Genomic DNA, 25,603 nt, shown 5'->3' with positions numbered 1-25,603 from the left:
AAACTAAGCTTGGTCTAATAGAGGCCTCGGAAAAGGGCACCTGTTCTCTGATAAGATAACTGTTTTCAGGTTCACACAATGAGTCTGTACGTATCTCAGTCCGCGTCTACAGCGGACGCTGATGCTGTAAGTGAACAGTAATGGCGGGTTACTTCCGTGTGAAGTTCCCATGAAATTGTCTTCTTTGCAAAAATGACCACATCTTTTGATCCAGTAATCCCAATCTAACCCCTCTCGGCGACCCCAGGTCCCACTTGACCTCAGGTCAAGAGCCCTGGCTAGATCGTGCTTGTGAATACACTGACCCTTAGGGCATGCATTACTTATACGACAACAATGGGGGAATTCATACATAGGGCCGACATCGTGCTACGTGTGCTCAGGCAGTTTAATAAACATCTGTAGCCACCACCGTAATGTTATCAGATATTCATTATTACGTTCATTCCTGTTATTTTAGTTTCTCGTTGCCAAGGAAACAACAATGTTTTGTCACGTTATAAGGGATTAATTTTATGACGCGTGAATCAAAATTTCACAAAGAAAACAGTTCACATATAAATCAGGATTACGAAAAACTAAATATATCTTATTAATATACTCGGTTATATCAATATCACAGTTATATTCATAATGTTCAAACACAAGAAGTCATTCATTAATTTGATCTAAAGTATCTTATTAATATATTCGGTTATATCAATATCACAGTTATATTCATAATGTTCAAACACAAGAAGTCATTCATTAATTTGATCTAAAGTTTCTTATTAATATACTCGGTTATATTAATATCACAGTTATATTAATTATATTCAAACACAGAAAGTCACTCATTGATTGAATCTAAAGCCGTGGGGCATGTTCCTCCATTGTTTCCCAGTATTTAGTATTTAGTCTGACATAATGCAGATCATGAAGCAAAAGAGGAAGACGTACAACCAGTGTAAAGAGATATAGGTTAACGGCAATGTGAGAGAGTTACGAGGGATGGTGACAACTTGCCCCTAGGTACACTAACTGTCACAGGTAATTGATATCCCGTAAGTGTCGAGTGTATGAATAAGCGGAGGCTTGGATTAAATCACGCCCTATTTTGATTGAATAAACAATAACCTTAACTGGTTGCATCTTAATCTTATCTCCCTGGGCCCCTATTCTCGAAACGTTAGTAGCCCTACGAACTTCTTAAACCCATTCTTAACACATTGGCTACGATCAAAGTTAAGAATTCTTAGGGCTACGAACGTTTCGAGAATAAGGGCCCTGTTTTGTATTTGTGTTACATCATAACGGTACTCGGGGTCTGCATGTACCTTCAAGGACCCGGAACTGTGCGTGGAAACAAGTTAACGTTGATATATATTTTTTCAAGTGTGAGGAAAGATACACAAATGTACTCGCCTCTGGTAATATCTTTATAGTTTTGGTATGTTGATAAAGTTGAAGTTTAACGGTTGTATGTTGAATGGTATTTAGTAGGAAGAACAGGGTAAAAACAATACAAAAATGTCAAGGCTGAATTGGCGACAGTAAATCATTTGGCTTCGTTGTAACGTTTGATGTATTTCTGGATGAAAACACTCTTTTCAGATATATATATATATATATATAGTTTAACATTTCTGGTGTCGGCAGATTCGTAAACGGTTTTATAAAAAAGGTCTTGCTTCACAGAAACAAATGCGAAGGAAGGTCCTAGAGCGCCGTACACCGCCTTCTCTTCAGTCATCCTGTGCCTACTGTCAGGATGCTGGGTTGACATGTTCATCTCAGGTTACACTGACACTCCGGTTACTCATTTACATCCCGGAGACACGGGAACTCTCTGTTGACACATACATGTATTTACTGTTGACACATACATGTATTTACATAGGGACAGAGCAGACACTGTTGAGCAGATATATGCATACTGCCATTATTTTGCCAGGAAATCACACGCTGTCATTCATCAATGTCACGGAGGGGGTCACCAGAAATGGCATTCATATATTGTACCCCTGTCGGTGATCGAACCAGGGCTGTCGATGCCACGAGCGAACACAATAACCACTAGGCTACCCCATCGGCCATGGACCGGAAAATGAAAAGGTCTAATGTTTTACTAATGAAAGGTATAATGTTTTACTTATTTAAACTTATAACTATATAATAAAATGATAAGATTTACCATACTCTCATTTACATAGAGGCATAAACGCTTTTTGATTCAGATATTCATTTTCCCCGATTTAGCTACATTCCTGCCACAAGGCATAGTGTGCCCTTGTTTTAGGTGTGAAGCTATAAACTTATAGACTTCTCAACAGACCCGATACATCGGCAACGTAAGGGGAATAATACATGTGACTATATGTAAACATTGTATGTACATTTATAAACACTGACACAGATAATAACTATACATATATGTATACACACACACCAAGATTAACATCGAAACGGAAGACGGAATTATGCATGTACACAGGCAAACTTGGATACAATAAAAGCGGGAACGGAAAATATGCATATATGAAGATATAATATACACATAGATAAACACTGAAACAACAGGATACGGAATAACAAACACACACGTATATACACATTATATATACAGAGGTAAACACTGAAACAACTATAGAGGGAATACTAACAGTAAATGCACATATACATACATGCATATATTGATAGTTGTGAAAACACAAGAGTGCCGTTAACCATCGCTTAACTGTCAGTCATGTGTTTTTGTATGCATATGTGAACATGCCGCCTTCGGGTATGCATTGTCTTTTATTCACACAAATGTTACACACTCGTCACAAAGGTGCATGTCGCGTCCCTGCATAATGTACTTTTCATGGCAAGGCAGAAATGTATGCCTTTTGTGTTCGGTAGTAGCGTCAATAACACGTCGTAATGTCGTGGCCGTGTACGACGTGTATGTTTCTCCCATCCGCACGCTGAGAGAACTGTGTTCTTTCAAAATCACAAAGCGCAAATGAGGCAAGGAGTGACTTTGTTGTTGGTTACGCTCCTACAGTACACACGGATCTGAAGGTTGTACGTCTGCAAAACATGTTGACGTAACTGACAACACTGACATTTCCTATTCATTCCCACTCTGACACACACATACAGTCAGCAGATCGTCTTGTATATTCGCTGTTCAACGCAGTTCAGCTATATGACGTCTGTCTGCGAATAACCGAGACTGGATCAGACAATCCAGTGATAGATACTAAAAGCCGCCTTCGGTTTGCGATGACACATAGTCAGCCAAATCAACATGGCCCTTTTCATTGTTTTTCATAGGTTGATTTATATATTTATGAGTGAGTTGGTATCATCTATGCATCACTGTGGTGTCCCGGCCCAGCCCTATCATACTTCACAAATAGTACCTTGTTGGGAATCGAACCTGTGTCTTCGGTGTGTCGAGCGAACGCTTTAACCACTAGGCAACCCTAAATACCAATCTATGCAAATGGACGATGGTTTAGCCAAGAGGAAAATGTGAGCCATATTTACACAGGGGAATATAGTTCGATTCTGAGCATTAATTGCTACATTGTGCCAAGACCATGTCTGGTGTCTGTTGGCGTGAAATGAATGCTACTCTTACAAAACCGGTGCTAAACTCGCTCAGTCTGTTTGCGAAGAGATACGAACGGACCCTGCACCTGTTGTATTTTTTTGTATAAACTCCACACTATTGCATTCCTAGTCTTAGAATACGCAACTGTTAAGACAAACTTAACTCAGTCCCTTTCCCACAGTCTACCGTTATACATGCTTTGATCAAACCTGCATGGTTCCACTTACTTGCATTGAGTTACCTGTTTATAATTGATTGGAAAATCAGCATTGGATATGTCTGACATGAATAGTATCCATATCATATAACAGATTAACATTCGCCAACAGCCCCAGTGCATGTATTGCAGTGTAATATAACGTACGCAATAGTTGAATAATATTCGAGATTGTCATAAGGCGCATTGACATACAGACGTTCTAAACGTAGTTTATGTGAAGGTAGTCCACATCGTTCATAGCCAAAGTAGACCAATATGGTATTCCTACTGTGACATTACAATAAATTAATCACACATACTTATCCGTGAATGAGATAGATTTATCAGTACATATTTCTGTAAAACACCAAATTCAAGAACAGCTGGTGAACTTGTTTAACGCCAGGTTATTGACACAACGACATGCATTTATATAATACAACACACAAGCTGACACCACAGTCATTGCTCATTCCAGCCAAAGTACCGCCTTGCATTTTATAGAAAACAGTCAAATGTTGTACATGGCTTTAGCACTGTTTGCTGCTGGGGTCAAATGTACGAAAGAGGAAGAAAAACAAACTGCCGATGGCAATGTATTAAACATGTGCAATCAGAAAAACAGTTTTGTTTTGGCAGCCAGTGATTACAATATATAGACAAATTAATCTATGATCCATAATATAAAAAGACTTTTATGAATACACTCACTTGTGATCGCGAGACAAACGCAAATGTAGAGCTCCCTGCCCGCCATAACGTCTTGCTTCCGTGAAGCGGTGTGCGATATGCCCGGGCCACAGGTACACACGACTCGCTTTTACCCCAATATCGCCGTTAGGGCAGGTCGAAGGTCACGGAGGGGAGAGACTACAGATGTGTTGCTCAGTGATGTCTATGCTTTAGGTTGCGTGCTCTGCGCAGTGTACCGGCAGAACCAGTTTTACGACAGTGTCCCGGTTATGAGAGCCAGGAATTCACGGGAACATTTGTAAAAACAAATTATGGTGGAATTGTTTTTCGAGAATTATACAATAACGATAATTCGTTCACGTAGGAAAGTGATACTGATGTTTAACTGTTGTATGTGTGTTAACTGAACACATTCAGAGTAGAATGATGACAATTTTTATTGATATACATCTTCTTTTTATCCTGTGAAGGGCGACGTTTCGACATAGATTCTAATGTCGCTGTCAAGCAAGTGACATCATTCATCATCAACTCAACTTCTAAAATGCCGACCCGTGCAGATCCGGGGTAGAATAGGTCTTCAGCAACTCATGCTTGCCACAAAAGGCGACTATGCTTGTCGTAAAAGGCGAAAAACGGGATCGGGGGTCAGGCTCACTTACTTGGTTGACACATGTCATCGGTTTCCATTTGCGCAGATCGATGCTCATGCTGTTGATCACTGGATTGTCTGGTCCAGACTCGATTATTTACAGACCGACGCCATATAGCTGGAATATTGCTGAGTGCGGCGTAAAACTTAACTTACTCACTCACTCACTCACTCTAAAATGTCCATCAAAGAAGACATTCAGAGTAGGAAATGCTGGCTAGGAAGGGAAGGTGACAGCATGATTCAGTATACAGTCAAACTTGACTCGTCATTAATATGGTTCACGGTACATGCATGTGCGAATCGTGGAAAAATTCCCTATTTGTGGATCATATGAATTACCAACTTCAACTTAGGATTCGGTCATCTTTACAAGTGTTATGAAAAACAATACCTCGTAACGGATTGGTTATTTATAACAGGTGTGGAGAACCTAGATCACGAAGAGAGCTAATGAAAAAAGACGTCGAAAGAGGGGGTTGTAAGAACGTATCACTACTATATATGGAGGTTGACGTATGGCATGGAAATCTAACGGTTCTGTTTGAGATGATAATTATTTCGTAAATTTCCATATTCAACAGGGACAAAGCAGGTCACTGAATGAATGAGTTTATTCCTTAAATTGTAATGAGGCCCCGGCCCATTTTATATTTTCAAGTTTTACAACTTGTACATGTATATGCGAGCACCAGTATGCATATTGTGAAGTATTGGACATATTGTCATGTGAAATATCATCATTGTCAATTCATTATCAAAATCAAAGAAAGTTCTGTCTCTTCTGTTGGGCTAAGAAGATGAATTTGGCTAAACTTTTTATAATTAATGGATTAGTTGAAGAAACTAATTGGACACACTTTCTATCTGATGGGTAACTCCAAAACTATTTAGGTAAAACCTTTGTCACTTATAGGGGGAAGTGTCCACGAAGAGATGCTGCATGAATATTGGAAAGGGTGGTAAGGGACGGATGTGGGTCAGCAAAATACTTTCAAACCATACAGTATTGTCGGAAAGAGATACACAATGATGTGTTTGACTTCCTCTAAACCGACCCGTGAAGGTCCGGGTTAGAATATTGATCTTCAGTAACCCATGCTTGTCGTAAGAGGCGACTAGCGGGACCGTTGGGTCAGGCTCGCTGACTTGGTTGACAAGTGTCATCGGTTCCCAAATGCGCAGATCGATGCTCATGCTGTTGATCACTAGATTGTCTTATCCAGACTCGATTATTTACAGACCGCCGCCATATAGCTGGAATATTGCTGAGTGCAGCATAAAACTAAACTCACTCACTCCTTCTAAACCCCAAGTCGTTACCCAATTACATATTTCACCAAACACGTACTGTACATGCTACACAACGGTCCCGGGAGTGACAGCAAAAGAGGGGTCGTCTCGAAATAATTTAGTTGCAATCTCACTCGCTCATGTCAAAACCCTCTTCCACGAAAATACGATATGGCTGAAATATTGCCGATGTCACGTAAAATTTTCACTCATTCACCCTTCGAAAATGTTTGTCACTGATAATGGTCACAACTATAGGTGGGGCTGTTGCGTGACGTGACCATCACGTGACCAGTATATCTATTGTACCTCGTTGACGTCTTTTGTAAGCAGCAACGCTGCCATGTTACCCGTCCACTAGATATATTTACTAACTTTTCAACATTCTGGAATTTAAACGTTGCGACCAATTGTCACAGACCGGAGTGCAGGGCGGTGGGATATGGCCTAGTGGTTAAAGCTTTCGCTTGTCACGCCGAAGACTCGGGCTCGATTCCCCACATTCCCCACCCATTTTGGTGTCCCCTGACGCGATATGGCTAGAATATTGCTAAAAGCGGCGTAAAACTACACTCACTTACTCAGATTGGAGTTGAAAGGAGAAGTCGTAAAATCGGATGACCTTGATCTTTATTTTAATTGTCAATCATATAAACGGGGTCAGGTTTGTTGGAATTCAAGATTCATAGAGGTGTGGTTTGGGAGAAATAATTAACTCCTTTAAGGCTATTTGACGTCGGGACCTTGTTCTCTGGATCCTGCAAACTGTGATATGGTGTATTGTCCATGGTAATAGATGGAAGACAAAGCAAGAACTAATCTACTTTTCACCCCAGATCTACCTTGCCCTCCATTGCTGTGTGGTTGTCCCTGTTGTCCGTGGCCTTGGAGCGAAAGACGAGAACACAGCCTGGGAGAAACACATAGCCAGCATGTCAGTCTTTCACCTTTTCCCATACCCCACTGGGTACCTACTAACTGCATGCTGGCTGTGTGGGAGGCATTTACCCACGTCTCCAGTAACACTTTCTTCAATAGTCATAGTGGCGTGTACGTGTGTTGTGACCTTAAATGTAGAATGGACTACGTACTTCCTGCATGCAGTTTAACAATTGAGTTGATTTTTCTGAAAACTGTCTAACACCGGATATTCCTCACTTGCTAGCACTTGCCGAAGGACAACGTTTTTCGGCTTGTTAGGAGACATATCAGATCTTTAGAAGCCCGTTTCAAGTATTTATTAATGGCATAAAATATTTTCCCATTCAGCTTCACACTGAAAGAAACCATATCCTTAAAACCAACTGTTTCCAATAAGATGAATAAGGAATCTATCAGTCAGTCAACAACGGCGAACAGTATATAGCATGTGCAGTACGTGTTTGCGCTGTTCCGCCTAACGCTCTGTCCCTTTCCTCCTAAGATGTCAGCTTGTGCACATCACAACGTGATAAGTTTCTTGGAAAACTTTGTTCCAATGATGGGTACAAAAATAACAAACAGCAGACGTTAGGTACAGGACATCCATTGCCATGCACCTACTAACATTTAATTGACTATTTTGCAATTTATTCTCATTTGGAGACAAACGGACTAACATTACCAGTCTATTATCTCACAATGCAATGGCGACACGAAACACTGGATAATCTACAATGTTTATCTTTACATATTTACTTTAGAAGGATAAAAAAACTCTTCCTATGTTTAAGATATATGATCTTGAAAACATGCTTATAAATTTCTCTTATCAAGTTTATGCATGTTTTTTCTTATATATTACCCTTATATCAAAGCTGTTTACTCAAAGCAAAACACTATGCTCTGAAAAGACAGATTTTGGATTCGATACAGATTTTTCAATCAGAAATACATGTCTCACAATATATGAATGTGCAGGAATAGTATCTCGTTCATACTTAACATTTTTTTCCCTAAAATATGAATAAGTGATATGGGCGTAGTGCCGCTTTGAACAGTACATGCAACATTGACGTCGTGCAGTAACATACCATATATAAATGAAATCAAACAAAGATCGACTGACTGACTGAGTTTGGTTTTACGCCGCTTTTAGCAATATTCCAGCAACATCACGGCGGGGGAGACCAGAAATGGGCTTCACACATTGTGCCCATGTGGGGATTCGAACCCGGGTCTTCGGCGTGACGAGCCAACGCTTTAACCATTAGGCTACCCCACCGCCCCAACAAAGATCGAAGAAAGGGGTCGAAATGAAAAGGCTGCAGACTTCCTGTGCACAGAATCGTTGGTTTCTGATGAGCTAGACAATGTATTGTACTGTTGCTATGATGAATATAAACCAAACGAAAAGTATACAAATTATCCGTGCTTTATGTATAGTTCAATAAATCAAATGAAACTGAAACTCAATAATGCTCCTTACAATGCATACTTATGAAATGTCATCTCTGTAACTTCATGGTCGTGATTGACCCTTTGCCCGTGTTTGTTCACAAGAGCGCAGTTTGCCGATTGTTGGTAGCATGATACGCGTGGATTTGGAACGTGAAAAAATGTTTTCGGATATCAAGTGTTCATAAAGACGTTGAACTGAAACAACGTTTGCTGAAAATTGAGGCCTACCACCAATAAGGTAGTTATGTTTGATTGGCATTTAGAAGTTGGTGACTAATAAGAAAGTAAGAAAGTTTATGGATAACAACTTCTTTATTATATATGATGCGACGTTTCATATATAATAAAGAAGTTGTTATCCATAAACTTTCTTAGACAACGGTATAAGAATCCATACCGAAACGTCGCATCATATATAATAAAGAAGTTGTTATCCATAAACTTTCTTACTTTCTCACCAATAAGGTAACCTGCATAAGGCCAAACATAAGACATTTCGGTGTTCATTGATACACAATGTTATCCCTTTGGAGACGTTGTCAACTGCATTGCAACATCCTTGTTTTCGCATGGGCTGGTCGTTGACACGTCAACAAGACTGCCCTTTTACTTGTTTAATGTCGACAGCATCTTCGCATTTGAAGACGAGCCTGCGACAATATACTGTTAACAGATGTGCTAAAGTTGTGTTTTTTATCTGGACAGTATTGCCAGGGTATCCAGGCGTCTAGGAGAACGTTTAAGCGACACTCTCTATAACCAGTTTGGGGTGACAAGTGCCATGGTATGGGGTAGCATTACAACTCATACGAGAACACAACTCATCATTGTTAATGTCAGTGTCTGAATGGCGCACCCTACAATACGCGCAACACGTGGGCGGGCATTATCCTGTTGCAAAGTCACGTTATGCCCTTGCATTTGCACAATAGTGAGAACAGAACGATGCCGATATCCTTTATTGTAACAGACTTTTTCAAGCAGCACAACAGCTGGTGGTATCTCCAGACCTTTCCCAAAAAGTATCAAGTCGGAGATAAGATGGAAGGACAGGACCAAACCCAGCTGGTAACGTTAGCTCATACGGGGTATCACCTGGTGCATTCAATGTACCTCGGCTACATCGCCTGTATCACCGTCACAAACGATATTGACATTGTTAATGTTCTGCAAGCACTTTTTCTGGATGTCACTCTATCTCCACCTCAAAACAGTTATGATAAAACTTGATCAGACACTGAATAAATATTGCTTTGTTATTTGCAATAGTATATTTCATGTCTTGGACAGAAAGAATGAATTTGGGCCAAATCAGAGAGCAGGTGAGGATCTGCACCAGTGTTGCAGATGTTATTAGTGTTGAAACCCTGAACTTGTCCTTGATGGTCTAGGCTTTCACATGTCTATATCTTGATATAATAATCCACTGTTCAGTTGGAAAATCAATGCAAACTCATTAACGCATGCTTGACTCACCAGATATTTCATAGGTGCACACAATATTTAATATTTGTCTAAGTTATAGGTGAGCTAATTGCTGATCTTAGATAAAGAAATTTGTACTGCATTTTACGAATTCGAAACAGACTTTAATAAAACATGGAAAACAATATTTGAACATGTAGACATTTTTATTTTCATATTTACATAGCTCAAACATTCTCACAATCACATAAAAGAAATACAAACATAATTCTGTACATTGTAACACTTGGTTGTTTCATTTGTGTCGACATTTTCCCAGGGGCCATACATACATTTACAGTCATGGCTTGACAATTTCTTTCAATTAAAGCTTGATCAAAATACATTTTCCCTGTGCCTTGTGGATGTCATCCATTCAAAAATATACCTCAGAGGTTGCAGATTGGAAGACAATCTACAATGTAGGCTGTTATGAGCTCATACATTCTGTACTCTCAACCTTGAAATAACAAAACTGTTCAAACGTAGTCGTAATAGTCTTAAATCGGCAGATCCCTGTATGGATTGTCAGAACCATACACAGTACACCATACAGAGTGCACATACTGCCATGCTTTAATACATTTTCTCAATACCTTGAATCCCCTAAAGGTCAACCTTATTGCACATTGGTACAGCAAAAAGATGTCATCACATAAAACAACATGTCTATGATAGTTTTTTAAACTATGACATTCAAAAACCACAAAAATTTAGTGACTGTAATGATTTACATGCATGTAGACAATTTAGGATGACTTAATGGCCTCCAGGCCATACTGTACACTCCAGTGCTATGGAGACAGTGAAGTCAGTTCCATTCACTGGTCTTCATATTGTAATGACATTAATTCTTCTTTGCTTACTATAATCCAAGTTCCACCAATATTTCTCAATTAGATATTCATACAAGTTCATACAGGAGCCTATCAAAGTCAGTATTTTGCAGCTCAACACAAAATGTGTTACGATTTTCTGATTCCGCAGTTTCAGCTGCCAGTATGGAGTCGAAGTAGACGTTTGATTCTTCGTATAACTGCCTCTGTGAAACTGTAGTGACTACGATCTTTCACATAGCACTGTAATGATAAAGATATACTCAAGTAATTGGTATAACATAACCAACAATGTCAATTTTCATTAAAATAAGTTACCCAAAACACTTAAGCCACAAATATACAAACTGCTACATCTTGTTGATTCTTTTCCACATTAGACCCGTAGAGGATCCGGGTTAGAATTGGTCTTCAGTAACCCATGCTTGTCGTAAGAGGCGACCAACGGGATCGGGTGGTCAGGCTCGCTAACTTGGTTGACACATGTCATCTTATCCCAATTGTGTAGATCGATACTCATGATGATGATAACTGGATTGTCTGGTCCATACTTGATTATTTACAGACCACCGCCATATAGCTGGAATATTGCTGAGCGCAGTGATAAACCAACCAACCAACTTTTTCACATTCATAATATCAGAAGAAAACAAGCCACACATGCCAATCTGCATCAGCTGTAACACCATACCTGGTTTATCTCTTGCACTTTCTTCAGCAGTGACTCGCTTATGACAGAGGGTGCTGTTTGCTTCAGAAGTTCAATGTCATCCCTGGTGACACCATGGGAGAGTTGTTCATACTCAGGTTTGATCATGATCTCAGGTTCTGCAGGAGGGACACCACGGATACCAGTCAAGTCTGGAGAGAAACATGCCAAGATTTCTTAACTAATACATTGTACATGTATTTTTGCTGTTTTACATAGAAGTCATCTTCACTACAACTTTATAAACCTATTGCAGATATTTATTACTGTTTTGGATGGCACTTAGTTTTTGTTAAAAGTCTCTAAAGAGACAGATGACGTTAGCCAGAGTATCTATGGATTTTAACTAGTAAGACCTCATTTTACTTTTACCTAATATGGCCTGATGCGTTGAGCAGCAGATGGTGTTTGGACGTATCAAAGTGTTTCAAATGTTCTAAAATCCAAGACAAGTGTTTCCCCAAACGTGGTAGTGAATGGCTGGTTCATTTAGAATGTACTATGATTAAGGTCATCAACTCCTAACACTTCGTTTGACTCCATTCACAACATAATATGTGTATAGGAGAAAAACACTCCTCAGTTTGGCTTGAAAATGTAAACCCTGAGCATTGGATTAGACTTTAGTACTTGGTGTTAGTCCCTCCCCTACAGGTTACTTTTGAAACTGAAACCTCAGAGGCATGTCTGCTGGTCCCTACTACCCCATCCAAACGCCTGTGATGGTGATAGACTAACTTACCCTGTAGTCGACGTATCTGGTTGTGTCGACGCATGTGTGCCTGGTAGGCCAGAGGTTGCTGGTCCACCGGGATGCAGTGCAGCAGGTAGTACTCCAGGTGACGCCAGATGATGAACAGACAGTTCTCTACAATATCTGGCACGCTAAAGAAATATTCACAAAGCTCTGATATTAAATGTCGCACAAATCACTCCGTCATCTGCCATCAAATGATTTCAATCAGCGATCAGCTTGTTTCCAAACAGTTCTCTGTCACTTGAGACATGTAAAAAAAATGTCACCTTTTCAGTTTCTTCTAAGGACAAAGTGTAAGAGTTAATTTGTGTTTTGCTTGCCTGATAGCAGTTTGTAAAGTGAGTGAGTATGGTATTACGCTGCTTAGCAATATTCCAGCGATATCACAGCAGGGGACACCTGAAATGGGCTTCACACACTGTACCCATGTGGAGAATTGAAACCTGGTCTTCGGCATGACGAATGAATGCTTTAACCACTAGGCTACCCCACCACCCCCAGTCTGTAAATAATACAGTCATCTGGTGTGTCCAAGACCAGAAAATAGTCACTGATATTGTAAGCTAAAATCCATGCTGTCAGGAAAGAACACACACTCAACCAAACCAATTTTGTATGCAGATTTTTATGTGTCAGTTTCATTTCAATGAGTTCCTAAACTTGAACTGCTGATGAGACAAACCAGGTGGTCTGGTGTCAGTTTCACTATCCTATGTCGGGAAGCTAAAGAGGCATTCAAATGCAGGGTTAACAGGCAGATGGGTGACAGACGAACAACCCACAACTTAAGGTCGAAGAGACAACATCAAGGTGATAAAAAAACATTACTTGTCCAGGTCAAAAGATTCAGCATGGACTTCTGGAACAAAAGGACAGGTTCGGTATCACTAAACCCTGATAATGAAGGATACATGCATGGTGCTGCAGCTCCTTGGCCTTCTGTGTGACGATGTCTGTCAACCTACTTCGGGCCAGCTCATGGCGCTGCTGGGATGACATCTTCTCTGTCCCACTTGCGCCAGAAAACTGAAACAAGAGTGAGTGAGTATGGTTTTACACCGCTTTTAGCAATATCACGACAGAGAACACCAGAAATGGGCTTCACACATTGTGCCCATGTGGGGAATCGAACCCTGGTCTTCGGCATGACAAGTGACAAGCGAAAGCATTAACCACTAGGCTACCCCACAGCCCCTGCTCCATAAAGCCAAAAAAGAAGGTAAATAAAATATGCTTCTGAAAGAAAACGAGTAGTGTTTAATCTGAACCAGTGCCTGTTCTGACCTGCTTGAGGTCCTCAGAGCTGAGGTCCTGCAGATGAGTGAGCTTCTGGACGTGCTGTCTGTGACTGTCGTATACCACAAGGAACTGTCCGGCACACTGCTTCAGCAGGTAAACTATTACACCCAGGCTCAGGCTCTGGCTCCCACCAATACTTGATATGGAGAACTCTGAACACAGAAAAAACATGTAAGCATTGAGAAAATATGGCCATGAAAGAAAGAGACAGAACAAGGTTCAATGCTACTTTGAATAGAACTTGAGTAATCTTAGCACAGAATACCAACTTAATGGAGACGGAAGTGACAGAGGTCACAGACTTCTAACTAATGAAACAAATGACACAATGCTGTCAAATCAAGGATCATAATCATTGCAAACCTAGCTCCTGGCCAAGCTAAGGGATGCAACTCTGTACTGGAAAATGAAGAACCTCTAAAGGGGACGAATTCATGAATAATCTGGAAGCATCTAAGAGCACTTAGATCACCATTGGGTGTTTGAGTCACGTGTAGTAAAAATATGTCTCCGAAACATACTGCAACCTTACATACTATAACTCTGTGCTGCTCGAGTTCTTAAGTGCTGAGTGGAAAATGAAAAGTGCAACCTGCACATGCTAGTAATGATACATGATGACATGGAACTCAATTGTTTGGCATGCTAACTGGCAGAAATCTCATGACAGTACATTTTGGGGTTGGAATGGAATATTTACAAGACCAATAGAGCAAGGTTAAATTTACCTTTAATATCACTTTAAAATTCCGCCATACAGCCTCTACTTAACTGGGGTAAATGGGTCTAAGTATCTCACACAAATATAAAGAAGATGCTTTTGGCACATCCGCTATGCAACAGTAGATGAAACCAGGTTCCTGACCAAGTGCATGATTCCCTACTATCCTCTCACCATCAGCATCTTGTAGGTCTCGAGCATTTCCCTCCTCCAGGCCTGGGCTGAACAGGATCCGGCTGTACTGAGTAGTGGGGCCTGCACATCATCAACAAAACATTTACCTTACTTTTCCAAGACTTTAGCTATGTATTGTAAGACAGAATACGCTCCCTTGCTGATAAACTTTTACCTTACTTTTCCATGACTTTAGCTATGTATTGTAAGACAGAATACGCTCCCTTGCTGATAAACTTTTATACAAATGAACATTTCATTTCAAATTCCTCAAAGAAGACTTCCAACTCACCCGACTCAGTAAGAAGTGATCGGCAGTATGCCACAACATTAGACGTGACTTCCTGGTAGGCTAGTGACACCTTGGCTGCAATGCTCTGGCCACCCTGGTACGTCTGGCTGCTGAGGTTGGTCAGCTGCTTGCTGAAGCGTGGGGAGAAGCTGTAGTGAGACAGGAGAGACAGCATCTGTCTCTGGATGACAGAGCGGTGTCCACGGAACTCGATCAGAGCCGTCTCACTGTCCAGGTACTCAGAACCTAGGTCAGCTGTAAGGGAAGTTTCAGTTCATTGAGTTCATTAGGTGACTAAGGACCTTGTAACGTGTGTTTTATTTGGGATTACACTTTCTCAGTAAAGTACAGATTCTAGTACACGTAATGCACCTAATCGCCAGCACACAAAGTCAGCTGCCTAACCCGCTCAGCAACCACAAATGGAAGCCGCAGTGGCTGACCGGGTTAGACGGCTGACTTTACAAGCATGTGACTCACCATGGACACAGTTCATTTATACAAGCTTGATACTATGAAAACAGTTTATCCCTACTACCAAGTGACTCACTGTGAGTGAGTGAGTTTTGTTTTACACACACTCAGCAATATTCCAGCTATATGGAATATAATCAAGTCATGACCAGACAATCCAGTGATCAACAAACATGAGCAACCCAATCTACGCAATTGATATATGATGTTTGTGTATCAACCAAATCAGCACGCTTGACCACCCGATCCCGTTAGTCGCCTCTTACAACAAGCATGGGTTAGCAAACTACCAATTTGATACAGCCGCGTCACGCAAGTAATGACTGGCAAAACACCGTGTCCAACAAAACAACAACCTTGCATAATGTGCATACAGTGCAATTAATGCGAAGCGCCATAGTCGCTAAATCTCGTGGGGATGAGAGGATCAGGAGGGTCCAGCAGCCGCTTTTATATGCCTGAAGAATGGTTGTTCTTAACCATAAGTACTTCTGTTGGGTTGAGTCCCATCCAGGATTCGAACCCACACCCTCAGAGTACGGCACCTAATCGCCAGCACACAAAGTCAGCTGCCTAACCCGCTCAGCAACCACAAATGGAAGCCGCAGTGGCTGACCGGGTTAGACGGCTGACTTTACAAGCATGTGACTCACCATGGACACAGTTCATTTATACAAGCTTGATACTATGAAAACAGTTTATCCCTACTACCAAGTGACTCACTGTGAGTGAGTGAGTTTTGTTTTACACACACTCAGCAATATTCCAGCTATATGGAATATAATCAAGTCATGACCAGACAATCCAGTGATCAACAAACATGAGCAACCCAATCTACGCAATTGATATATGATGTTTGTGTATCAACCAAATCAGCGCGCTTGACCACCCGATCCCGTAGTCGCCTCTTACAACAAGCATGGGTTACTGAAGATCAATTCTAACCCGGATCTTCATGGGTTGACTCACTGTGGAAGTTGGCCCTAGAGATGACACAGGTGGTGAGAGCCAGTTCTCGCATGGTGGACAAACTCAGGAGGGGCTTCCTGCTGCGCACAATGGTGTTGAAGACGTCGCTGTGGGAGATGATGAACAACATCACCTGCGAGTGTAGATGTCATCCATGGTTTTGAGTAGATGCATTATATATAACAGGCTAAAATGTCATAACTTTCTATTAAAACACAACAGTTGCAGAATTCCATATTTTCTGTTAAAAACAAATAAACTGCTTAATACTGTCATATTCCTCTTAAATCAATTACAAAATGTAATTCTAAGCCAAATTCCATGCTGAGGAATTTTGAAATACACCAAAATGTCTGGCATCTGAAAGCTGTAAAAAAACTGCCCTTCCCACACTTTTCTGTAGCTGAACAAGGACCCATACTCTTATCACCTAACTATGCTGAACAAGGATCCATGTCATTGTGACCTACCTATGCTGAACAAGGATCCATGTCATTGTGACCTACCTGAGCTGAACAAAGATTCATGTCATTGTGACCTACCTGAGCAGCCACATCCTTGTTCTCCAGCCCAAGGGATGTGAGTATAGCCAGGCACAAGTTCAGGGCTGCAAACAGCAGGATGCGATACCTTGCCATAGGACTTGGGATAAACTCATCTCCGGACATATCCTCCATCAATTCCTTCTCGGGGCTACAATAGAAACAGTTGATGACAAACATCTACATCAATCGGGGTACTATACACAATGTAGATGTCAACACAACAGTTGATGTCAACTCGAACATGAAGGTGGGTATACAACATAACTCTCCTCCCTTCAATGTTTGTGACCATGACAAGGGATGATCCTGTTGAGGGAGATTCCAACTTACCTCTCTGACTCAGGTCGGAGGTCAAAGAAGGCACAGGCGGACAGCTTCTGAAGTATCCCACATCTGAGCAGTAGGTGCGCCCCTTCTAGTGTCTCTCCAACGCGAGTGAGTAAGCTCTGAAAGCATGTACAATATGATATTAATTTAGAAATCTTGACATACCATGGCCCTATTGTACCAGGAAAATCTGGCATCTCTGAATTGTGGTATAAAACTAAAGTGGTATTGGATAACACCATACAAACCCTTTGTGGTACCGCTGCTATTTACATAAGTAGATCTGTTTAAAGTTTGAACTAATATCACTTTTAATCTGTCCAATACAAAAACACTTGGAAAAAGTTAAACACTCACCATCTTTGACTGGTATATGTAGAGAGAACGCAGCTGTTCTGGGCTGGGTGCCAGCACTTTCTGCAAGTCTGCGTCCTCTGTGAGCAGCGAGTCAACCAGGTGCTGGAGGTAGCCCTTCTTACTAAGGAAGGAAAGCCACTGCTGGTAGTGGTCAATAGACATAACCGTGTCCAGCACACTGAGGGCCAGCATCTGTAACAGCAGACACAACCATCACAAAGTGGTTACAACCTTCACCCACAGAACACATTCACATCACTCACTGGCTACAAGCCACACCTGGCAACTGACAACACACCTACAGCAACTGCAACACACAACATCTCACTGGCTACAAGCACACCTGCAGCAACTGATACAATACTCACTGGCTACAAGCCACACCTACAGCAACTGATACACATCACTCACTGGCTACAAGCCACACCTACAGCAACTGATACACATCACATCACTGGCTACAAGCCACACACCACACACAAGCAACTGCATGACATCACTCACTGGCTACAAGCCACACCTACAGCAACTGATACAGGCCACACACACATCACTCACTGGCTACAAGCCACACCTACAGCACATCAACAAGCTGCAGCATGATACACACATCACTCACTGGCTACAAGCACTCACTGGCTGCAACATCACTGGCTACAAGCCACACTTTACAGCTGCAGCATGATACACACATCACACTGGCTACAAGCCACTCTACAAGCCTACAGCAACTGGCATACACATCACACACTGGCTACAAGCCACACCTACAGCAACTGATACACATCACACTCACTGGCTACAAGCCACACCTACAGCAACTGATACACATCACTCACTGGCTACAAGCCACACCTACAGCAACAAACAAACATCACTCACTGGCTACAAGCCACACCTACAGCAACTGATACAGCAACTGATACACATCACACACTGGCTACAAGCCGCTCCTACAGCAACTGATACACATCACTCACTGGCTACAAGCAACACCTGCAGCAACAAACAAACATCACACACTGGCTACAAGCTACACCTAAAGCAACTGATACACATCACTCACTGGCTACAAGCCACTCCTACAGCAACTGATACACATCACTCACTGGCTACAAGCCACACTTTCAGCTGCAGCATACACATCACTAGCTGGCTACAAGCCACACTTTCAGCTGCAGCATACATATATATCCCTATTTGGCTGCACTCATTATTAGATGCATTAGCAGCCATGCACACACACTCTACTCATTGGCCACAGAGGGTGTTTGAACATATGTCTCCGTTTGACAATTAGCACAACCAGACATGTAGTAAGCATATTTCAACAATTAAAAAATGAATCTGTTCTGGAAGGCACAAGAGGGATCACCTCACCTGACAAATATAGCAATGCTTCTGCCCTCAAACCCACAGAAGGTGCTGTAATGTGAACTATGTTTCAGCTTTATTTACAATTTGCTCACCCTTCCAATATCATGTCCATCACAAGCATCCCGACACACAGTCTCCATCAGACTGTCGCCATATGACAAGATGGTGGACAGGTTCTCTTTAGACAGCTGTTCATACTCAGTTTCCTTTGTACCTAATACTCGAGACATTCCCTCGCTCTCCTTGCCTGAAGTAGACAGAAATAAATTATTCAACTGTAATGATGTTCCTACTTGCAGTGGCAACAGTAGTGACTAAAATGGTTGTCTCCCCTACAAGACAAGATACTTCCTTGTTATGACATGGTAATAATCTCTTCTATTTCGATGCAGATCAACAGCTTCAAAAAATGATATAAGAATGAGCGTGTAGTTTTGTGTTTATAACTATTCAGTCTGCTTAGTGTAATGATGAAGCCTGTTTCACCTACTGTCTACACTTTGACTGAGTAACAGTTGCAGATTGCAGTGCTATGTAAATAGTATAAAAACACTCATTGTCACGGTTCACTATTACCTACCTTTTGGCTGAGGGACAGCTGCAGGTTTCTGAGCTATCTGTAGGTAGTACAGCAGGGCTCCATATAGGTTTGCCCTGACTCGCTGGGCACCACCACCTGACACACAGCATTTTGTCAAATGTAAAACAAGTTTTCAAAGATTGATCCAAAGGCCAAAACACTTGTGGATTTAACACCACTTTGAACATTTTCAATAGCATCACATAATCTTAGCTCGAAGTGAGGGGCAAGCAAGTCATAGAGGATTATGACAGTGGCTGGGTCTGGGGTTGCAGCTGGCGACCAAGGTAAATAATGTAAATGTGCTTGAAGTGTGAACCTGGGTTGACAGATCCTGGTGCTAAGGTTTGTGCTAAATGATGTAATTGTCTAAAGCAGTTGATAGACCTGATAATAATCTCATAGCAAAGTAAACATTAAGAAGATGAAGCTCACCAGCTCGCAGGATGTAGTCCAGGACGCCCTTCAGCACCATCTGCAGGGAGGAAGCGAAGAGTGTCCTTGACCCCACAGCACTGCCAGCAGAGGGAAGCACTGAACGGTCCAGCATGGTTACATACTGTGATGTGTTCTGCGCAGCAGAGGAGGTGGATGGTGCAGTGTCGGACAGGAAGCACTGACGCAGATTAGCCATAAGAGTGAGAATGACCCCCGCTACAGGGCCAGTTGATTCAGGCATTGCATCATCATCAGCCACCTGTGGAGTAAACATCGTCACTGGTGACATACTGTGAGATAATAAATTATCCATTGTTAAATCAGGAATCCTTTTAATATAGCCAAAGATTTCTCACTACAAAAATTGCTGCTCTTTCAGAATCCTGCATCAGTCAACTGACCTGAAAAGATATAATAAGTGGCTGAGTCAGTTCTCAGTTCTTAAACCTGTTGCACCTTGACTGTCAGAGTGCTGAGCATTCCCCCAGTAGCTAGTTACCTCTCGTCCCTACTAAACTTTGACTGTCTCTGTGGCTAGGTCAGATTGATATATTTATTGTCTTCATGGCACTTAGTTCCCTGCTGTCCATACTCACATTGACTGTCGCCATGACGGGTCAGGTCACCGACACCTAGTTCCCCCCTCGTCTCTACTCACTTTGACCAGCAGGTCCTGGAGCACCTCAAAGATAACCATCTGCCTGACCTCCCCCATGAGAACATCTTCAGGGCAGGCTGTCAAGAGGACCTCGGTCACCTGTCGCCAGGCCTCGAAAGACTGGCGCTTGACATACAGACTTTCCCTGACAGAGTTCCGGGCTACCACTGTGCTCAGGATGTTCTGGATCTCCTGCGATATCAACATTCAGTGCTTGTGTTAGAGAGTTTGGTTAAACGCTACTTCAATCAGTATTTCAGTTGTATCACAGCGTGTCAGTGTTACATGAGGGTATGAGAATAATAATTATGGTTTATGATTATGCCTAACACTGTGACATTACCTCTTGAATGAGAGGCCTCTGACCAGCCATCATGGTGCCTTGCTGATTGTTGAGTTCGTTGATGAGGATCCGACGCAGGTTGCGGACATCACAAACCACTATTCCAGTCTTGGTCTTGGTTTCACAGCTTGTGATCACCTGCTCAATCAGCTTTGGATCAAAGAAGTCCAGCTGGAGTCCAACAGGAAACTGCTGAGCAAAACTGATGGAGTCCAAGATACACAGCAGCTTCCGCCGAGTCTGCTGGGCTGTGGGCAGGAGAGGAGGTGACATGAAACTCTGTGTCAGTCTGTACAGCCAATGACTCCTCCCCCTCACCTTGAACAGCCAATGACTTCTCCCCCTAACCTTGAACAGCCAATGACTCCTCCCCCTAACCTTGAACAGCCAGTGACACTTCCCTCTCACCTTAAACAGACACTGACCTCTCCCCCTCACCTTCAACAGTCAATGACCCCTCCCTCTCACCTTCAACAGTTTGTACAGCCAGTGACCACTCCCTATTCCCTTGAACAGTCCTCCCCTACACCTTGAACAGCCAATTACCTCTCCCCTACACCTTGAACAGTCAATGACCTCTCCCTCTCATCTTGAACAGCCAGTGACCACTCCCAATTTCCGTGAACAGACAATGGCTCCTCCCCTACACCTTGAACAGCTAATGACTCCTCCCACTCACCTTGAACAGCCAATGACCCCCCCCTCACCTTGAACAGCCAGTGTCCCCTACCCATCACCTTGAACAGCCAGTGGCCCTTCCCCCTCACCTTGAACAGTGAACAGCCAGTGACCCCTACCCATCACCTTGAACAGTGAACAGCCAGTGACCCCTCCCCCTCACCTTGAACAGCCAGTGATCGGTTATGCCCCCCAAGGAAGGAGCTTGGGTCCCTGTCCCAGGTGGACAACTCTCCCTCATCAGTACCCACAGGCTGCATCACTGAAAGTTGAACACATCGCTTTACATTGATATGGTTCCTTGACATATAATACTTTCTGAAATTACATCAAATCCTAAGATATGAAAGCTACCATTCAAATGTAAAATTGAAAATATGCTGAAATACACTTGCAGCTGGACCCACCGTATGTCTGTTCATCATCAGTGTCAGCTAGCAAAAGACGAAGGAGGCGCTGAGTGTGTGAGCGCTGGCGGTTCAAGGATGTGATCCGCAACTCTATAGCTATCGTCTTCAACAGCCAGGACTGGTGACTTATCACTGGATGACCTGGGAAAAGTAAAGACTCATACAGAGCCGTCATAATCATTCATTAAGTAGCCACCCCAGCCATGCCATGTTGAACATTTTAGTAAAATCTAAATATTTTTTATATTTGTATACTTATCCTGCACTACTTACTTCCTGCACTTATTGCTTACGGCTCGAAAAGCGTGGCTTGCCAGACGATGTCAAAACTGCAATCACTTCCTGGTCTCGGCTGCTTACTCGTCTGCGCATGCGTCACCGGAAGGTGACGTCAGCCACCTCAGATTATTGCTTAGAAATCCCACAGATGGCAAAACTAAGCGGGGAGGTAGCTGATAGCACAGGGTGGGCCCTTATCATAAGTAGTGCAGGATAAGTATACAAATATAAAAAATATTTAGATTTTACTTAATTTTAACTAATCCTGCACTACTTACTTCCTGCACTTTATCCGACAGGCTGGAAGGTGGGCGTGTCATCTGAGGGATCATACCACTGCGTAATAGCAGCCAGCTCAATCCGTAATCCGTTAACGGGAAGGCGTTGATAACGCCTATAACAGAGAGCCAATTAGCGGTGACGATCAGGTAGCGGTAATTCGCCAATAAGACTGCGGCCTTAAATGAAAAGAACCCACTAATTTTAAAGCTGGCGGCTTAAGGAATGCAGCAAAAGCATGGACTTGAAAAACAAGGATAACTCCTTAACTGACATACCTAGTTGTTTGTGAAGAAAAACAACTCATTCCCCACATGGTGGTCCGTGGAAGGAAACACAAGGCAGGAGGGTCACTTTCTTCGGGGAATGGCGAAGTTGCTGAGCAACCACCAATGGTCCGGCTGTGGACATCATTAACGCCCTTGACAGCCATGTCACGCAAGTAATGACTGGCAAATACTGTGTCCGACCGCCAAAACAACCTTGCATAATGGATGACACAGTGCAATTACTGTGAAGTGCCATAGTCGAAGCAAGTGCTTTCGAATCTCGTGGGGATGAGAGGACGTAGGAGGGTCCAGCGCGAGCCGCTTTATACTTTCTGAAGAATGGTTGTTCTTAACCATAAGGCAATAGTGTTTTTGCTGACATCTGACTGCGACGCCTGGGACAGTGGAAGAAATAACCGCTTCCTTGTACCACCTAACGCCTTTGGTGCGATCAATGTAAGTTTTGAGCACACGAATCGGACATAACAGTAATTCCGCGATCGCCTTCAGAGCCAACAATAGATGATAATGGCGGATGGAAAACTGGCGATCAGGTTGACCTGGTAGTTGGTTTTAGCGATGAAATCCCAACACAGACCTAAGTGCACAGAACCATGACGACGACGCTCAAACTTGATCCTAGTCACGTCAAGGGCGTGAACCTCACTCACTCTAGCCGCAGTCGCTAATGACAACAGAAATGCCGTCTTCCCGGATAAATCAGCGAGGGAAGCGTTATCAAGAGGTTCATAAGGTGCACCACGGAGATGGTCTAAAACAGTGTTGAGATTCCATGCCGGCAGACGAAACTTCAACTTCTGGTCTTCAAGTCGGAATGAGTGAAGCATGGCCTGTAATTCTGGGATTTTGGAAATCCTTCTGTCAGTGGGAATCGCTAAAAACAGAGCTAATTGCCGCCAAATGCGTTGGCAATGGTGCCTCCCTTCAGACGCCTGGACGCTCGGAGATAAAGTAAGAAATCTGCTATGAACTGAGGAGACACAGTCAGCGGATCCTGCTTCTGGTAACACAAAAAACGTTCAAACGACTGCCACTTGTCGTCATACAAATGTCTAGTAGAAGATCTGTGCGCTGTCGCAATGGCTTTGGCTGCTCTAGCCGAAAAACCCTTAGCACTCAGTGCTTTCTGCAAATGGTCCATGCGTGCAGATTGAATCGGTCTGGAGCCGGATGCGGAAGACGGCTGTGAGGGTGCACGAGAACGTTCCTCCACGTGGGTAGAGGGAAGGGATCTCCTACCACTAGACTTTGTACAACGGGAAACCAGTTCCTGGCTGGCCACCAAGGCGCGACCAAAATTAGTCGTAAGCAAGTTGTCTCCTTGACTTTTCGCGAACTTTGGGTAATAGAACTGGTGGCGGAACGCGATAATGCTGCGTGAAGTCCCTCCCATGATAGGCTGAGAGCATCCACCGCCCAAGCTGCTGGATCTGGGACTGGGGACACATACACTGGCAGTTGATGGTTTTGGCTGGTGGCAAACAGATCTATGTTTGGAGAACCCAGTGCGTGACTTAAGAGAGTGAAGGCCTCCTTAGTGTAGCATCCACTCGTGGGAGCAACTCTGTCGGTCTCGAGAGCGTCTGCTAGTATATTGCGGCACCCGAATATGCCGAACTCTCAACAGAATGTGGAGATCGTCGACCAGTTGAAAGAGCGAAAGGTCTGATCGAGGAGAAGCTGTGAGTGTGTCGACCCTTGCCTTCGTTATGTACCATACGACCGCGGTGTTGTCTGTAGCCACTAGAAGACAAGTTCCTGCGTAGTCGATGTGCCCAATGATGAATAGCGAGGATCCACGGCCTCCAACTCCAGACTGTTTATATGCCAGTTGATGTGTTGACCCGACCACAGGCCGGAGGCTGTCTGGTCGCGTGTAAGTGAGCACCTAACCCTGCAGGGGAAGGCCCACGAACAGTTGGCAATCCGAGGCTGCTCTGTCAAAGAGACTCCTCCTAAGACGCTCAATGGGCGAAGTCCACCAAAGAAGATAGCGATGTAACTGAGGTGGAAGGCAAAACCGTTGATGAACGCCTGCCCGGCGAATGTATGGTTGAAGAAAGCTGCAGAGGACCCGAAGTTGAAGACGCCCTCTGCTGGTAAGATCCTGCGCCCGGCGCCAACAATCCCAGAAGTGACTGCCACTCTCTGAGGGACAGAGGTTGGGAGAGCGCGACGTGGAATCAGAGACTGAATCTTGTCCCACCTGTCCAGGGGAATCTGAACTAGGTTCTTGTCCATCTGGAAATGGCCTTCGATGAACGTCAGAGTGTGAGTCGGGACAAGCTACGATTTGTCCAAGTTGACCAGCCACCCTAGTTGGCAACAGACGAAAAGAAGGTGAAATCCCGTTGTTGTATAAGAAGTAGACGGTCTAACAGGTGCATAAGGCAATGCGTCCAGGTGCGGGTCGAAATTGATGCCCCTCAAATGCAGATACCGGAAATAGGAGTTGTGATGCGTGTGAACAACCACGGGGCGTTGAAATTCCAAATGGGAGGACAGCCCATTGGAAATGTTGATTGTTGAAAATAAAGCGCAGGTACTT

General features: G+C 43.0%; 2 protein-coding genes across 2 annotated transcripts in view; both read right to left on the bottom strand.

The window, feature by feature from the left end:
• LOC124289221 (xaa-Pro aminopeptidase ApepP-like) overlaps positions 1 to 4,642 on the bottom strand; it is a 31,985-nt gene extending 27,343 nt beyond the window's left edge. The window contains exon 1 of the mRNA XM_046725824.1: positions 4,494 to 4,642. Within this exon, the coding sequence (XP_046581780.1) occupies positions 4,494 to 4,539 (46 nt within the window). The 5' untranslated portion in view covers positions 4,540 to 4,642. The remainder of the gene's footprint in view (positions 1 to 4,493) is intronic.
• A 5,769-nt stretch (positions 4,643 to 10,411) lies between these two features.
• Positions 10,412 to 25,603, bottom strand: part of LOC124289206 (nuclear pore complex protein Nup205-like) — a 53,897-nt gene continuing 38,705 nt past the window's right edge. Inside the window, exons 24-41 of the mRNA XM_046725811.1 lie at positions 22,205 to 22,348; positions 21,961 to 22,059; positions 21,120 to 21,367; positions 20,777 to 20,968; positions 20,116 to 20,377; positions 19,681 to 19,776; positions 19,193 to 19,347; positions 17,724 to 17,915; positions 17,370 to 17,485; positions 17,037 to 17,187; positions 16,495 to 16,627; positions 15,052 to 15,306; positions 14,760 to 14,840; positions 13,850 to 14,016; positions 13,477 to 13,591; positions 12,551 to 12,685; positions 11,791 to 11,960; positions 10,412 to 11,342 (exon numbers count right to left, since the gene is read on the bottom strand). Of these exons, the coding sequence (XP_046581767.1) occupies positions 11,253 to 11,342; positions 11,791 to 11,960; positions 12,551 to 12,685; positions 13,477 to 13,591; positions 13,850 to 14,016; positions 14,760 to 14,840; positions 15,052 to 15,306; positions 16,495 to 16,627; positions 17,037 to 17,187; positions 17,370 to 17,485; positions 17,724 to 17,915; positions 19,193 to 19,347; positions 19,681 to 19,776; positions 20,116 to 20,377; positions 20,777 to 20,968; positions 21,120 to 21,367; positions 21,961 to 22,059; positions 22,205 to 22,348 (2,801 nt within the window). The 3' untranslated portion in view covers positions 10,412 to 11,252. The remainder of the gene's footprint in view (positions 11,343 to 11,790; positions 11,961 to 12,550; positions 12,686 to 13,476; positions 13,592 to 13,849; positions 14,017 to 14,759; positions 14,841 to 15,051; positions 15,307 to 16,494; positions 16,628 to 17,036; positions 17,188 to 17,369; positions 17,486 to 17,723; positions 17,916 to 19,192; positions 19,348 to 19,680; positions 19,777 to 20,115; positions 20,378 to 20,776; positions 20,969 to 21,119; positions 21,368 to 21,960; positions 22,060 to 22,204; positions 22,349 to 25,603) is intronic.

Source organism: Haliotis rubra, unplaced genomic scaffold (assembly GCF_003918875.1).
Source record: "Haliotis rubra isolate DU_JTF1 unplaced genomic scaffold, ASM391887v1 Scf436, whole genome shotgun sequence".
Taxonomy (NCBI): domain Eukaryota; kingdom Metazoa; phylum Mollusca; class Gastropoda; order Lepetellida; family Haliotidae; genus Haliotis; species Haliotis rubra.
The sequence above is the reverse complement of the archived record's forward strand: the minus strand, read 5'-3'. Positions and strand labels throughout refer to the sequence as shown.